The 14,179-nt window shown below is 34.3% G+C and overlaps 2 protein-coding genes across 2 annotated transcripts; one reads left to right on the forward strand and one right to left on the reverse strand.

The window, feature by feature from the left end:
• The first annotated feature begins 5,933 nt into the window (after positions 1-5,933).
• Positions 5,934-10,127, forward strand: LOC115983999 (SNF1-related protein kinase regulatory subunit beta-2-like). Its single transcript, XM_031106875.1, has 5 exons — positions 5,934-6,074; positions 6,606-6,790; positions 7,733-7,914; positions 8,010-8,172; positions 9,052-10,127. Exons 1-5 carry the CDS (start codon positions 6,071-6,073, stop codon positions 9,427-9,429), a joined length of 912 nt encoding a protein of 303 aa, XP_030962735.1. The 5' UTR covers positions 5,934-6,070; the 3' UTR covers positions 9,430-10,127.
• A 663-nt stretch (positions 10,128-10,790) lies between these two features.
• On the reverse strand, positions 10,791-11,766 carry LOC115986972. Its single transcript, XM_031110406.1, has 3 exons — positions 11,540-11,766; positions 11,324-11,393; positions 10,791-11,196 (listed from the first exon to the last, which is right to left on the reverse strand). Exons 1-3 carry the CDS (start codon positions 11,679-11,681, stop codon positions 11,052-11,054), a joined length of 357 nt encoding a protein of 118 aa, XP_030966266.1. The 5' UTR covers positions 11,682-11,766; the 3' UTR covers positions 10,791-11,051.
• Positions 11,767-14,179: the final 2,413 nt, after the last annotated feature.

Raw genomic sequence — 14,179 nt, forward strand, 5'->3', positions numbered from 1 at the left:
ATCTCAAATCGTCATAACATGTATACACTTATGCAATCTTGTAATGTTTTTCACACACAACACGCAATATTCTTTGATACTCTTGATACATGTGCAGGTACAATGTGATTTGGTCATCACAAGGTTTTACATGTGTTAATGTATACTCACTAAACTGTCTTAATTTATTTTTGAAATATAAAATTGATTAGACCTGTTTAGTATGTGTGTGTGTTTTTGGGATTCATGTGCTTAAAATTACTGTTGAGAGATGATTTTGAGAGGTTAATATGGTGTTTTGGATCATTCGTTGAGTCGTATGCTTGATTGCATTCATGTTTATGTTTTTCTCTTCTTGAAAAACTATTTTTAAAAGCTTGCTCGACACCTTCTCGGCACTTTCTCAACATCTAGCTTTTCGTCGAGCTTCCAAGCTTTTTCTTATCATAATCTCAACACCTCCTTGACACTTGGTGGATTGATCGAGAAAGTTCCTGTCCCCTCAATAGCTTCTCAACACTTGGTGGATCGATCGAGCCTCATCTTTTGTGTTTGATGTTTTGTACCTTGACACCTGTATTTGTTGACAACCAAATCCTTGGCTCGATACCTTGCTCGACACCTTTATCTGTTGAGCTTTACTGAGGTTCTATATATTCTTCCTCGTGCGATCTGAACGTTATTTTTCTCGATCTCTCTCTCGATAGCTCTATCTCTTCATCTACCAAACACTCTAATCTCACTCCCAATCTTCTCCTTAAGGTTTCTTCAAGCTTTTTCAAGAGTTTCTTCACTTGGTAAGCTTCTAATCTCTCATTCTTCATGCATTTCATGTTTTGAAACTTAGGTTTTGGGCATTTTGAAAAATTTTTGAGTTTTTCAAAATTGATGAGTGTTTGTTGAAATTTTGGGATGGGTTTTACTTAAATGAGTTTAAAATCTCATGCATTGCATCACATTAGCATAATAACTGTATTATCATACATTTTAGATGTGTGCAATTGATTGTGTGCTGGTAGGATTGGATTGGGCTGAGCTCATGATGTAATTTACTTTGCATGTCACATGTTCATGCATTTCCCATGCATACGTACTTCATTTCACTATACTCGCTTTATTTGAATTGTTTTGGAGCTTTTCTGATTGTCTCTATGTCTCTCCGTCTCTCCTTCTCTTTCTGTTTACATTAGTAGTGTCTATGGCACCTAAGCGTAAATCTACTCCGGCTTGGAACCCTCTTCGTTCCAGAGCTTCTTCATCTTCTGATTTTGCTCCTATCTCTCTTTGGTTCCGTGATGATGATGCCCACAAGGCATTCTCGGAGAACTTTTCTAGACGCAACATTCATTCGGAATGCCAAGTCATTCTAGTGGACTTCGCTGACACCGACCTTCCCGATGTCATTCATAGTCGGGGATGGGAGTCACTATGTGACGTCTCGTTCAATTGTCCTCTCGTGCTTATCCAGGAGTTTTACTCCAACATGTACGGGATTGATTGTTCAGTACCTCTTTTCTTCACTCGCGTTCGAGGTACGCGCAATCCTGTCACACCATTGCTTATTGCAGATGTGCTTCGGGTTCCTAGGGTAGAGTTCCTTGACTACCCTGGTTGTGAGCATCTACGAAATGTGTCCAAGGATGAGCACAAATCCACTTTTTGTAAGTGTCCTTCCGAGTGGGGTGAGCGCTAGTTCACTTACTATTCAAGCTTTGCAAAAGGCCTTCAATTTTTGAACATGGTCATGACCTTTGTACTCCATCCTCTCTCTCATTATAACTCCATCACAGAACCTTGTGTTTGGTTTTTGTTATCCCTCCTTGAGCATCTTACTACTGATTTCCCTTCTCATTTTATTATTTCCATTATAGATGTTCATTTGGATTTGGCGTCCCGTGATAAGCTCATCTTTTCTTCTGTTATCACGAGGATATTACACCATTTTTCCGTCCCTTTTCTTTTGTCCAACCACTTCACTCATATTTGTGCCATAGACTATGCTACTGTTAAATGTAGCGAGACGCAATTCAGGTCGCGACAGTCGGATTCAGCAACTTCTCCCTCCTGTTCGGCTCCATCTCGATCTGCTCGATCCACGTCTACTCCTTCTTCTTCCACGAGCAATGTGTCACTAGGAGACATCATGGCGTAGCTTCAACGGATGGATGCTTGCCTAGATACACTCTCTACAGAGTTGTATCAGGTGAACGTCCGTGTTGGTCGTATTGCTAGACAGTAGGCGATCATTGGCGGTTTTGCTCCTGAGGCTTCTCCTCCACCTCTTCCAGTGGCTTCTGATTCTGATTTTGAGGATGAGGATGATGATGATGGTGATGATGATGATGCTTCTGATGATGATGATAGAGATGCTATCTCTACTGATGAGATGTCTACTTGACACTCTAGCCTTTGTAACTCGTGACAAAAAGGGGAAGTAGTTTTGGTATATGAGAGTAGTCATACTTTAGGGGAGAGTTAATATAGGAAATTCTTATTAGAGGGAGTGTTGAAGTCTTAAGGGATGTAGTGAGGATTTTATGTATCTTTTCTTTTTCTTTTTCTTTTATAGATACATTATTCTTGTACCGTAGGTCTTATGATCATTTATTGACATACATTGTACTTATTCTTCTCTATATGTGGATGTATGTTTTTTCTTTCACCTACCCCTTACATGTGTTGTTTCTTTTCTCTCTTTATGCACATGCTTCTTATTACTTATATACAATCTATTATTTATGTTTCACACAAAGATGCCTTGATGAGTTTTGTTTAAAGTGTTTCAGAAATACAGGTTGTCAAAGTCTACATGCCATAAACTCTTTTCTTACAAAGTTTTTCAAGAGTTTGTGTTAGGATATATTTTATTGTATTCAACAAGTGAATATGAGTTAAGTGATTTATGACGTTTTTCATATGTTCATTTGTTTGTTGTGGTTTTGTCACGGAATGCCAAAGAGGGATATTGTTAGGACATATGTGATTCACTTGTTAGGAACATATGTCACTATTTTATGTAATTGGCTAATCCTTTGACAAAACGCACTTTACTTGTAATTGGGTAGATTTAGGTGTTTTTAATACTTCAAGAAACAAGATCTCAAGATCAAGTGTTGAAGTCATCAAGTCTATCCAAGAAACAAGCTAAGAAGTGCAAATTCATTAAAACTCGACAGTTACATCTATCGAGCTTAAGAAAGTTGTTTCAGCCTGTGTGCTCAAAACTTGCTCGACAGTTACTTGACACCTCTTATCTGTCGAGGTTTAAGAAAAATAGAAATTCTGATCTATTTTCTTGGAATTCGTGAATGTGTCTTTGGGACTTCTTTTCTTCTAACCCTAGACATATAAAAGGATTATTTTAAGGGCCGTCAAAGAGTTCACAAGTTGCACAAGCTTTAAGAAAAGTATGTTCAAGTAAATTATGACTGGAAACAAAATTTTGCCCTAGTTCATCTCTTTTGAAGAAGTTGCTGTGTATGTGCATCGTAGGATTTTGTGACCAAGTATCTTCTTGATCTTCATCGTGTGGATGAACTGAAAAACTTTGCAGCCAACAGCCTTCTCTAGTTGGTGATTGAAGTCGCGTACTGGGATCCGCGTAATTGGTTAGTCACGTACTTGGGAGCTGTGCATTGAAAGGAGAAATTGTCACTACAGAACAAGTCCAATTGGGTATTGGGGTAAGGGTTCAACTGTAGGTTGATATAAGGTACTGAGATTCCTTTACTTGTAATCACTTGTTGTGATAATAGTGGAATTTTAAGAGTGGTGACCTAAAAATTACCTGGTGGGATTTTTGCCGTGTAGGTTTTCCCCATTCGTAAATAAATCACGATGTCAAATTTATTTTCCATTAAATACTTAGTTTTTTGGTGATTTGTTTGTGTTACCACGCATTTGCATATTAATTAACTTAATTAAGTCACTTGGCTAAATTAATTGGTTAATTTATCACCAGGGGTCAATTTGTTTTTGGCCTATCACTTACTAGTAATAGTAATGTTAGAAACACAATATTTTTTACATTTTTTTTTTACAATTGCTGACATGACTTGTTGTGATTAAAGTAACGACTCATTCACCTAGGTCCATCAATGGCATTATTATTTTATTATTTTCAATTAGTCATAACAGGCTATATCAACACTTATGGAGAATGTTATATTTAAAAGTGTACATAGGTTAATTCAAGTCAGGTTTGGACTCAACCCAACACTCAACTTGACATAATTTGGTGAGGGATGGTAGAAATTACCATCAATTGAACAGAAATGTTGACTCAATTGTTTACGTGTCCACAATTGGTGGTAGAATTTGATGGAAACCGGCTAAAGACGATAGTAGTGCAACTTCGGCAATGACGTCATGGTCGAGGGCTAGTGGTGATAGGGAGAGGTAGAAATGATCTTGTGATCTTTTCAACATTTGGACAAAAGTCTCATAAAAAATCTCACTTTGGACGTTTGTGTTGAAAGGATTGAGTCGAATCGAATTCTTAAGTGGGGAAAACCCTACCTAATTCACTAAAGGTCAGTTTCGGAACTTTGGACTTTTTTCGTTGACTACCTCTTGCCAACCAAACCATGGCTTTGAAAATTGGATAGTGTTAGGTTCTAAAAGTTTAGAACAATTGGCAAATCATGAACACACAAGAACATACAAGCTGCAGAAAGAAGATTTCAGAGTCTGTCTGGTTCGATCGATCGAAAGACAGGCTTGACCGATTGAAAGTCGTATCTGCATAATTTTAATTAAGCCTAAACAGTAGTTCAAGCCCATTAAAGATTAGAGTTTTTGATCTACTTCTCCCAGTATATAAAGGAAACTCTAAGCATGTTTTTATAAGGCTTTTTAGGGAAATTAGAGTGCATCTTGTGCCTCTTTTGTAGATCTAGGGTTTTGTACCCAAAAGTTCTCTAATGTCTTCTATCGATGTTATTCCTGGAAGAATCTCAAGATCTGGTATTGTAGAAGTTGCTGCATACAAGATCAACGTTTAAGAAGATCCAAAACCTTTGAATGGAGTCTCAAAGTCACAAGCAAGTGAGCTTGTGTTGTTGCAAATGCCAAGAAAGAAGTAGTCCGTGGACTTGGAGTTATTATAGGGTCGTGGTAATAAGTTTTCTACTCAAGGTAGCAATAGAATGTTAGTGGTCTAAGTTTTATTGTACAAACTTCAATTCTTTCATAGTGGATTTGCTTTTTACCTTAAGGATAACTAGGTTAAATCTTCCCTAGGTTTTTTACCGGTTTGGTTTTCCTAGGTCATCATATCATTGTGTTTTTTATATTTCTACTGCTTTATATGATATGATATATTTGTGTTAACCTAGATCTGCATAATTTACCTAAGTTAATCACTTGGCTAAATAACTAGGTTAATCTGATTGTGTTTTAAGGGGTCTAAAAACAAACAGATAGGATCGACTAGTTCAATTGTGAACCAAACCCTAAGCAAATTTAGTAAAAATGGATGGTTCAACTGGGAATCGAACCCTTTTTCAATTTTTTGACTATTCCAAGCTTTAATTTAAAACCACTCAAATCCCAACTATTTGAATCAAATTGAGCGGGTGGGTTCGTTTGAGTAGGTCTTTGGACAACCCTTATGTCCCTAAACTCATTGGGGAAAAAAAGAAGAAAAAAAGAAGAGCAAAATACAACCTAGTCCACTAAATCATCCTCACATCACCATTCTCAACACAATATTTAGAATTCCAATTTGCAAATAGTCCTAAAAAGGTAATTTTGTATAGTGAAGTGACAGGTTGGTACTATTCCAGTATGATTATCTAGAACCAACGAATGCAAAGGAAAACCAAGTAAAATAGGATTGTAACCCAAAGTTTAACCCGTAAACATGGAATCTTTGAGTTAAAAAAATAAAAAATAAATAAATAAAAAAAGAAGGAAAGAAAAAAAGGAAAAAGAAAAAGAAAAAGAAAAAGGCATAGAATCTTCCCAACTCGTGGGAGAAAAACTATACAATGCCACTGTTGATGTCATTCACACAATTCAGAGTCCTTGTACAGTGCAGAGCTTAGAGAGAGATTTTAAAGACTACACCAACAAATAATAATGCTACTATATGGGTATGTCACAAACTTAGACTTATGTATTTCTTTAATTTCTTCTTTATGGGTTTCTTCTGTTTCCAACCTTGTATATTTTCATGGGTTTTTTGAATTTTTTTTCTTTGGTTTTGTGCTCTTCTGGTTTCCCTCAATTAATTTGATTGATTTTTGTTCGTGAGCTTGTTTTGTTTATCGTTTTTAGTTTATAGGCGTGGTTTTCATTGCTTTTTGCTTTTTTTTTTTTTTTTTTTTTTTTTTTTTTTTTTTTTTTTTTTTTTTTTTTTTTTTTCTTTTTGATACATTTTTGTACTTTAATAGTTTTTATTCTTCTAATTTTTCGGTTGATGGGGATAGTAATTTTTTTCTACTTCCATTAGTTTTTGTTTTTATAATTTATTCTTTTTATGAAAGTACTGATTTTTATTATTATTATTATTTTTCATGATCAATGAATGTTATCGTTCTGTGATAAAAACATGGTTTTGAATCCTGATTTCACTGATTATGACAATAATAGTCAATAATATAACTGGGGTTGTTTGCTTTCAGTAATGGGAAATAATGCTGGTTTGAGAAACGATGGAACAGGCTGTTCTGGAGCTAAGAATTTGGAAGACAACCATGACCATTTAATGGCCTCAACACAAGGTTATGGGATGGTGCCTATGCCCATTGTTCATTGTCCCCCCCATAACCACATAGCCTACCAGCCACCTTTCATTTTTAATCCAGAGGTCAGTTTTTCTCTCCAATTTTAATTTTCAGATACATCTAGTCCTTATGCATATTATTATTTTAAAAAGTTGTGGAGAATGAAATCTTTAAATAGCACATGTTTGTTTGTTTATATCAACAGCAGTTATTTGAATTTGGAATTTTAGGGAATAAAAGAGATATCTACTTTAATTCATTTGAAAAGTGTGGCTCTGTATGTACATGGGAAGTGGGATATGTGGTTATACATTGTTATGTGCAGTTTCTTTACACTTCTTTGACTATTTGACAATTATTAGTTTGATGGTTCATGTAAAGTTTCCTATGCATTTGCTGAGGGAAATTGGATGAAAAGATATAAGATCTTACATGCTACAAAATTAGGATGAATTGTCAAGCTGTGAAACCTATTTGAAGTTGCTTTGGACTAAATCTAGTTGGTTTTGTTTTCTCAGGGAGTATGTTTCCTTTGCTATTCGGTAGTTAATAAAAAAAGCAGGTTTTATGGTGCATATATAGCCACAAAACCAATAGGAGTGTATTTCAAAAATTAATTTTTTAAAGACTATAAGAAGTTAAGAACATCTCTGGAGAGTAAGTACCCCTGTTTAACCATGCTAAAAGTGGATAGCTAGCAAATTTGAGTTATTGCTATACATATGAAAAAAAATGCTCATATGACCCTTTCTACAATTTTGGTTTCCACAATCATAGAGAGACACAGTTGAGGACAGTCAAGAAATCTGGTTATAGTTATACATTTAAAAGATTCATTCTTGTTTTGCGTTCTTTTCTTCATATAAATTCAGTGGTTCATCCAAAATATAATACTCATTATTTTAGTTATACACGCACTTACAGCCCATAAGATCTTTAATTCTTATGAAATTTGGTTTCCACACGCACAAACACTCACAGACACTTTAATATGGATATTGGCTTATATAATAGTCTTCTTATAGGTGCTTGTGACTCCCATGCCAACGCTTCATCAGTTTATACAGTCCCAAGTGCATGCATTGCCACAAAGCACAATGGATAGTAAAGAAGAACTCATTGGAAAATTGATTTTTGTCAAGATCACATGGAACTATGGTGGCAATTCAGTAGGTCTTGTGGGGTCATGGAGCAACTGGCAGACTATGTAAATTACTTTTCTTTTCCAAGTTCCTACTAGATTCATGTTTATCCTTCCACTTTATAATTTGACACGCTAAACTTTCTTTTGTTTCAAACAAGGGAGTTCTTGGAACATGCAGTAAAAAATGCAACAGTAACCATGGCGCTCCCAGTTGGAATCCATTACTACTGTTTTATTGTCGATGGAGTGTTGACATACGCTTCAAACTTGGATTGGATCTGTGATAATTATGGAGATCACTATAATATCTTATATTTACTGGTAACTTCATGGTTCTTTATTTGAGTGTAATTTACAAATTGATAAATATTTCTTGTCATTAATAATATTAGTTGTGGTAGCACATAAACACACTCTCTTGTTATTGACAATGTTCTATCTTTCACTTATGTTACACATCTGTTATATCAATGAGAACAATGTTAATAGCATTGTAGGTAGCATATCCCGTATAATAAAATTAAATATCTAAATTGTTTGTCCCTCCTATCACCTGAGGGATACAATTGCTATGGATTCAGTATATAGTTCATATTTGATAGCGTGTCTTTTCCTTTGAAAGTACTCTCAGCCAAATAAATAAATAATATAAGGCTGCGTCATATAAGAGTCTCGGTCTCTATACTTCCTTTGTTTGAACACTCTGATGGAAGTACCAGTTCTCTTTCTGGTCCCTTGTTATTACATGATATTGTCATGACAAGTTTTGATCCGGAACTTAGCTTATGTTTTATCTTCATTTCAACTCCCTCGTAAAACTCCTAGTCCTTTGTTTATCCATGAGGTGAAGATGAAAGGAAAATGGATGCTATTGCTACACAGTTAGCAAAAGGGGCACAAAAGCCTTTATCTTGATCATTTTCACTCTTATACAGTCACCCTTTTAGTGCTATGGTATAATCAAATGTATATTGTTGATATCTTTTAAATTTTGTGCTTAGCTGTAATTCAAAAGTGTTGGGACTTCATTTACATCTGTTGATATTTTTCAGCTATTATTTCCATTTGGTGATTTTGCATAAGAAATTCTAATTTTCTCCCTCGAATGTTTCAGATTTTGAATGCCTTTCTGGAGTTGGATTCTTAGCTTGTTACAATGGATTTAAATCATTATTTAATCTAATTTGGTTTCACTTGTAGGAGGATGTCCTTCAAGCGCCTGCAAATGGTTTTGCAAATCTGTCTGATTTTGAATCTCCTCCTTCCCCACCTTCAAGTTATGACAACAAATTTTTTACTGACAAAGATTTTTATTATAGAACCAAAGAAGGTAACATTTGCGAGATTCAACCACCAGAACTACCCCCACAGCTAGAAGAAGCGATATTGGATATGCCATCATGCTCCTTTGATGTTTACCATTCTCTACCAAGGCCTCAATTTTCACAAGTAAATCATCTATACGGTCACAAAGAAAACGAAGATCAGTATGTGACAGTCAGCTCTACAGAGAGGTTTGCTGATAAGTATATTACCACAATATTATACAAGCCCGCCTTTAAAACCAAACCACCATGAACTTTTCTTATTTTTCCTTTATATATTTCAAGATTTAGATTTATTTAACATCAGTGACTTTGGTTAGGAAAAATTATTTGGTCCTCCAACTGTTGGACAAAGTTCAATTTAATCCTTCAATTATTAATTGTGTTAATTTAGTTCCTCAACTTGTAAAATCAAGTCATTGTCATCCTTGTGTTTCCCCTCCATTTTAATTTCAACAAAATTAATAGTTAAAATTTGTTTGATTTTGAATTTGTTCAATTTCCATTTTAATTTCAATTAACCATATCCATTAATTTTATTCTGATTTAAATGAGGATGAGATGTAAAGATGAAATTTAATTGATTTTGAAAGTTGAGGGATGAAATTAACACAATTAATACTTGGCTGGCCATATTGAACTTTACCCCATGGTTATAAGACTAAATTAGTAATTTGGCCTAACTATTTTCATTGATTTAGGATCATAGATTTAGTGGGCTGAGAAAAGAGTTAAGTAAAGAAATAGGATCTTTTGTTATATAACACATTGGTGTAATTGATATTCATTTTTGGACATAATTATATGTTTTCTAATTTCATTTGTGAGCTTCCTATTTATGAGGAGACTTCCAAAAAACTTGTAATATGACTGCATTTGCGAGATTTCACTAGTGAGTATAACCCAGGTGTATAGTTTGGAAGTATCTTCCGATAGCCCATTATGTGGCAATTGAAAAGACCATCTATATGTAGTTTTAATAATATGATTCTTTTAGTGCATCACTTGATTTGTTTTAGTATTATACACGAATAATCTTATAAATTGCAACGTAATCAATTGGAGGAAATTCTTCCAAACCGGTATGGAGCTAACCTTAACCCCTTTTCTTTTGGTTGGGCGGTGGGGGAAACCCATGTTGTATTGTTCAACTAAAATTTTAAATCGACTGCCTTCTTTGAAATGATCAGAATCTTAAGCCTATTCTATTTTAGTTTAAATTCTGCACAAATTTAATCAGGTTTATATGTTGCACACGCTTTAAAATATGAGCAATCAACGTTTATGAAGATTACCATTTCTTCTGTGCTTGCATTTTGGCCAAAAAAGAAAAAGAAAAATGAAAAATAAAAAGAAGTGTATTTGAATTTCATAAGAATCCTTGACAACCAAGATCATCTAGTTATATTGTTATGCAATATACAAAGTGGGATAAATTAGGACTTGCTGATGTATCATCAATTTTGTAATTCGTGACAGTGAAAGCAGATATTTGCCATCAATTAGAAGGATTTTCTCTCCTTCTTCACATGCTGTCTAAACCATCCTATTTGAATCAAATTTAATCATAAAGAAAGTTGTTAAAACAATCAATTGCAGTAAAGGGTAGACAAGTCAAGAAATCCCTTTGTGCTTGTTGCCCTTCTGTCATCAAAATTTGTGCTTAAGCAAGATCAAGTGGACATGTAACTGGTATGAAATGGTTATTACTGGCAAATAACTATAGTAATTTACTTGCTACGTTTCATCTAAAAAAACTCAATACATATTCAAGCAATTGTTGAAGAATATATGCTTTGAGAATTGTTGGTTTCTAAAAAGATTGAGCATTCATGACATGTAACACTGCTGCTTGCATCAACCGTCCCAATCAAATCATCGAACAGGGACCTTAACCCATCCATTTGCAAAAGCAATGGCTAAGATTACAAAAGGTGTAGCCATTCCAAATATGATAATGTAAGGAAGAGGAGTCATCATGGGATTCTCCCCTTCCCTTTCTCCTGCTGTTTGCCAATACCTGCAATTAGTAAACCCCTTTCAATTATTGCCAATTTGAACCATTAGCAATGCCAATGACATGTTTTGTTGAAGATCAACTTGGTTGAATTATTAAAGCAAATATTACAAATGGGTGGAAGGCCTACTCTTGTGGTTCTTCTTCTCTAGTTATGAATTTCTTCTTTCCTTCCTTTTTGATTTCTCCTTCCCCACCACCTATCAAAACCAAAATTTTAACCTCTCAAGTTATTATTTCAGTCTAAGTTTACTCAAGATTTGAACAAAAGCAAACAATAACAATGAAAATTAAGAAAATACAGTTAAATATGGTGAAATATCAATAATAAGAGAATATCTCTTACCCAAGTCTGCACATATTTTGAACTGATGGACCCTTGTCTTTGGTAAAATGTAAGTGCAAGAGAAAGGGGATGATAATGATGGCTTAGGTGGGAGTAGAAACTGGGTGCTGAGAGAGGAAGAGAGTGTCATTTGGGCTGCCATTTTTTTCTCCTTGGAACTCCTGTATGCTTTCTTTGCTCATTTCTTGACCATCACATATATTAGTTCTGGATATGGATGTGGTGGGGACTGATATTTACAATAACCTTGTGTGACCAATATATGACCAACATGTCACAAAGTGAATCTCTCTCTTCAGCTATGTGGTGTAGATTCGCTGCTAGAGTGAATGGACAAAACTAGTCATTGCATATCTTGCATTTTTGGTGTATCAGGGGTTTCAGTTAACTCAACTGGCAAAGTTATTGATAGTTGAATAAGAGATCTAAAAATCAATTTTCACCTACAACTAAAAACTAACTGGTGTCTTGATTTAATAATAAAGAGCACAATCATCATATGCGGATGTTATAAACTGAAACTCTATAATAATAAAAAAATAACATAACGGATTGTTTCATGTCGTCTGGTTGAGTAATCAAGAAACTTGAAGTCCTATTATGAAATTTCCACATGGTCTCTGAAGAATTTTTTTTTTTTTTTTTCCTTTCATTTTTTAAGGAGCTCAATTTTCACGGGGGACTATTATGGGTTGTTTTAATGTCACGATGAATATAATTGACCCATCAAAACATTTGTTTATGAGGGAGGGATGACAATTTTATTTATTAATCTAAATCTAGGCTAATTATACAATTTCCAAACTTTTATTTTTTTTGTAAGATACCAAATCAAATCTTAACTATTAATTTTAAATAAATAGTTTAATCCTAACTTTATATATAAAAATAAATTCCATAGGTTTCATGTCATTAGAATCGTGTGATTATAAAATATTTAACTATCTGAGAAATCAATTACAAATTTCTCAGCATTGTTACAAACCGATTATTGTTGACCCATCTGTTTGTTTTTGAACCGAGGCATCTATTTGATTTGTGCAAACAAATCAAGGTTTAGAGATAATTAGGGGGTGTTTGGTTTAAGTGTTTTCATCACCCAATACTCAATTTTCATTACTCAATTTTCAAATTTTGTGGGCCTCATAGCAAATTGCTTTGTTTGGATTAGTTTCCTAACTCAATTATCAAAAAATTGAGTTTGAGTTATGAAAATTAAAAACAACTTTGTGATATTTTCAAGTTGAAAAATGAGTAATAGTGGCATTATTGTAAATATTTACATCGTTGTGGGACTTGCATCAAGGACATGTCTACATCAAGTCAGCAGCACCAATGGCTCTCTCTTTCTCTCTTACTTCTTTCTCCTTTTTCCAATAGCATTCTCTGTTTCCCTTTCTCTTTCTTCTTTCTCCTTTCTCCTTCTCCCAACAGCAAACCAATATTTTTTCATAAATTTTTTACTCCTTTCTCTCTTGTCCTATCTTCACTTTTCCCTTCTACTACTGAAGAACAACGATACCCAGCTGAAACTCTCCATCTAAAAGAAAACCCAAAAACCCAACAATTGTGAAGAACGAAACCTAGCAACCGAAGACCACCCAAATCTCTCCATCTAAAAGAAAACCCAAAAACCTAGCAGCATCTGTGAAGAACGAAACCCATCAGCTAACTGAAGCTCTCCCTCTCTCTCTTGTCCTCTCCTCACTTTTGTATGAATTTTTATTTTAGGTCTTTGTGGAGTAAAGAGTTGTTGCTCTATGCAAATTTTCTAGTTTCTGTGCTCTCTATTTACTTTATGTAATTTGTTATTCTAAACCAAATTTTGTTTGGATTTTTTTAGTTATTTTTCGTTTCTGCTACCTGATTCACATTACTGAAAATATTTGGGTATTGTGTGCTTCATGTTTGAGCTATGCAGTAGTGTTTAACATCACTAGAGCCTGAAAATGAATGTAAATTTTTTTTTTTTTTTTTTGAAAATCAATGCTATTCTTTATATGAAATTCCTAGGTATAGTATAACTGCTATACTCATCTTTGGCAAGGTTGTTGGAGGAAGTGAGGAGGTGAGACAGAACAAAAAATGAATGGGAAAGAGGAGAGAGGAGAAGCACACGGGTAAAGGGTTACCGGTTTGACTGACCAGAGTGTGTGGACACCACCAATTTATCAAAAATTTGAGTTTAAGTAGTGAGATATGAAGTTGAGAACAAGAACCAAACAAAAGTATGATAAAGTAGGGGAAAAGTAGAGATATAGATGTGAGTTATGGATACTGAGAATCTGAGATTGAGTAATGAAAAATGAGAAAAGAGAACTGAGTTAATGTCTTGGATTTGAGATGAGGGTGCTATTGTCGATTTTATTTTAATAATTTTTTATATCATTTTAATCTTCCTTTTTGTTCATATGTTCAGTATGTTCCCTTACTACACTCCTAATTTCAAGAACGATATCGTTTTAAACGTTTTCAAATCATTTGCAAAGTTCTTAACGATTGTATACAAGACTATTTATTCCTTTCTCGTGTTTCTTTTTTATTTTTATTTTTTATTTTATAGTAAATTATAAAGTGTACACAACCGTTCTTCAAAATCTAGTAGATCAATTACATGTACGATTATCATTAATCTACCAT

Source organism: Quercus lobata, chromosome 4 (genome assembly GCF_001633185.2).
Source record: "Quercus lobata isolate SW786 chromosome 4, ValleyOak3.0 Primary Assembly, whole genome shotgun sequence".
NCBI classification, from domain to species: domain Eukaryota; kingdom Viridiplantae; phylum Streptophyta; class Magnoliopsida; order Fagales; family Fagaceae; genus Quercus; species Quercus lobata.

What these genes read in the sequence shown, in the direction of transcription:
- LOC115983999 (XM_031106875.1), top strand. An exon ending in TGGAGCAACTGGCAGACTAT is followed by an intron (nt 7,915 to 8,009) that starts GTAAATTACTTT and finishes GTTTCAAACAAG; the next exon opens with GGAGTTCTTGGAACATGCAG. An exon ending in ATAATATCTTATATTTACTG is followed by an intron (nt 8,173 to 9,051) that starts GTAACTTCATGG and finishes TTTCACTTGTAG; the next exon opens with GAGGATGTCCTTCAAGCGCC.
- LOC115986972 (XM_031110406.1), bottom strand. Translation starts at nt 11,681, where the DNA reads ATGGCAGCCCAAATGACACTCTCTTCCTCTCTCAGCACCCAGTTTCTA. An exon ending in CAAAATATGTGCAGACTTGG is followed by an intron (nt 11,394 to 11,539) that starts GTAAGAGATATT and finishes TGGTTTTGATAG; the next exon opens with GTGGTGGGGAAGGAGAAATC. An exon ending in AGAGAAGAAGAACCACAAGA is followed by an intron (nt 11,197 to 11,323) that starts GTAGGCCTTCCA and finishes TACTAATTGCAG; the next exon opens with GTATTGGCAAACAGCAGGAG.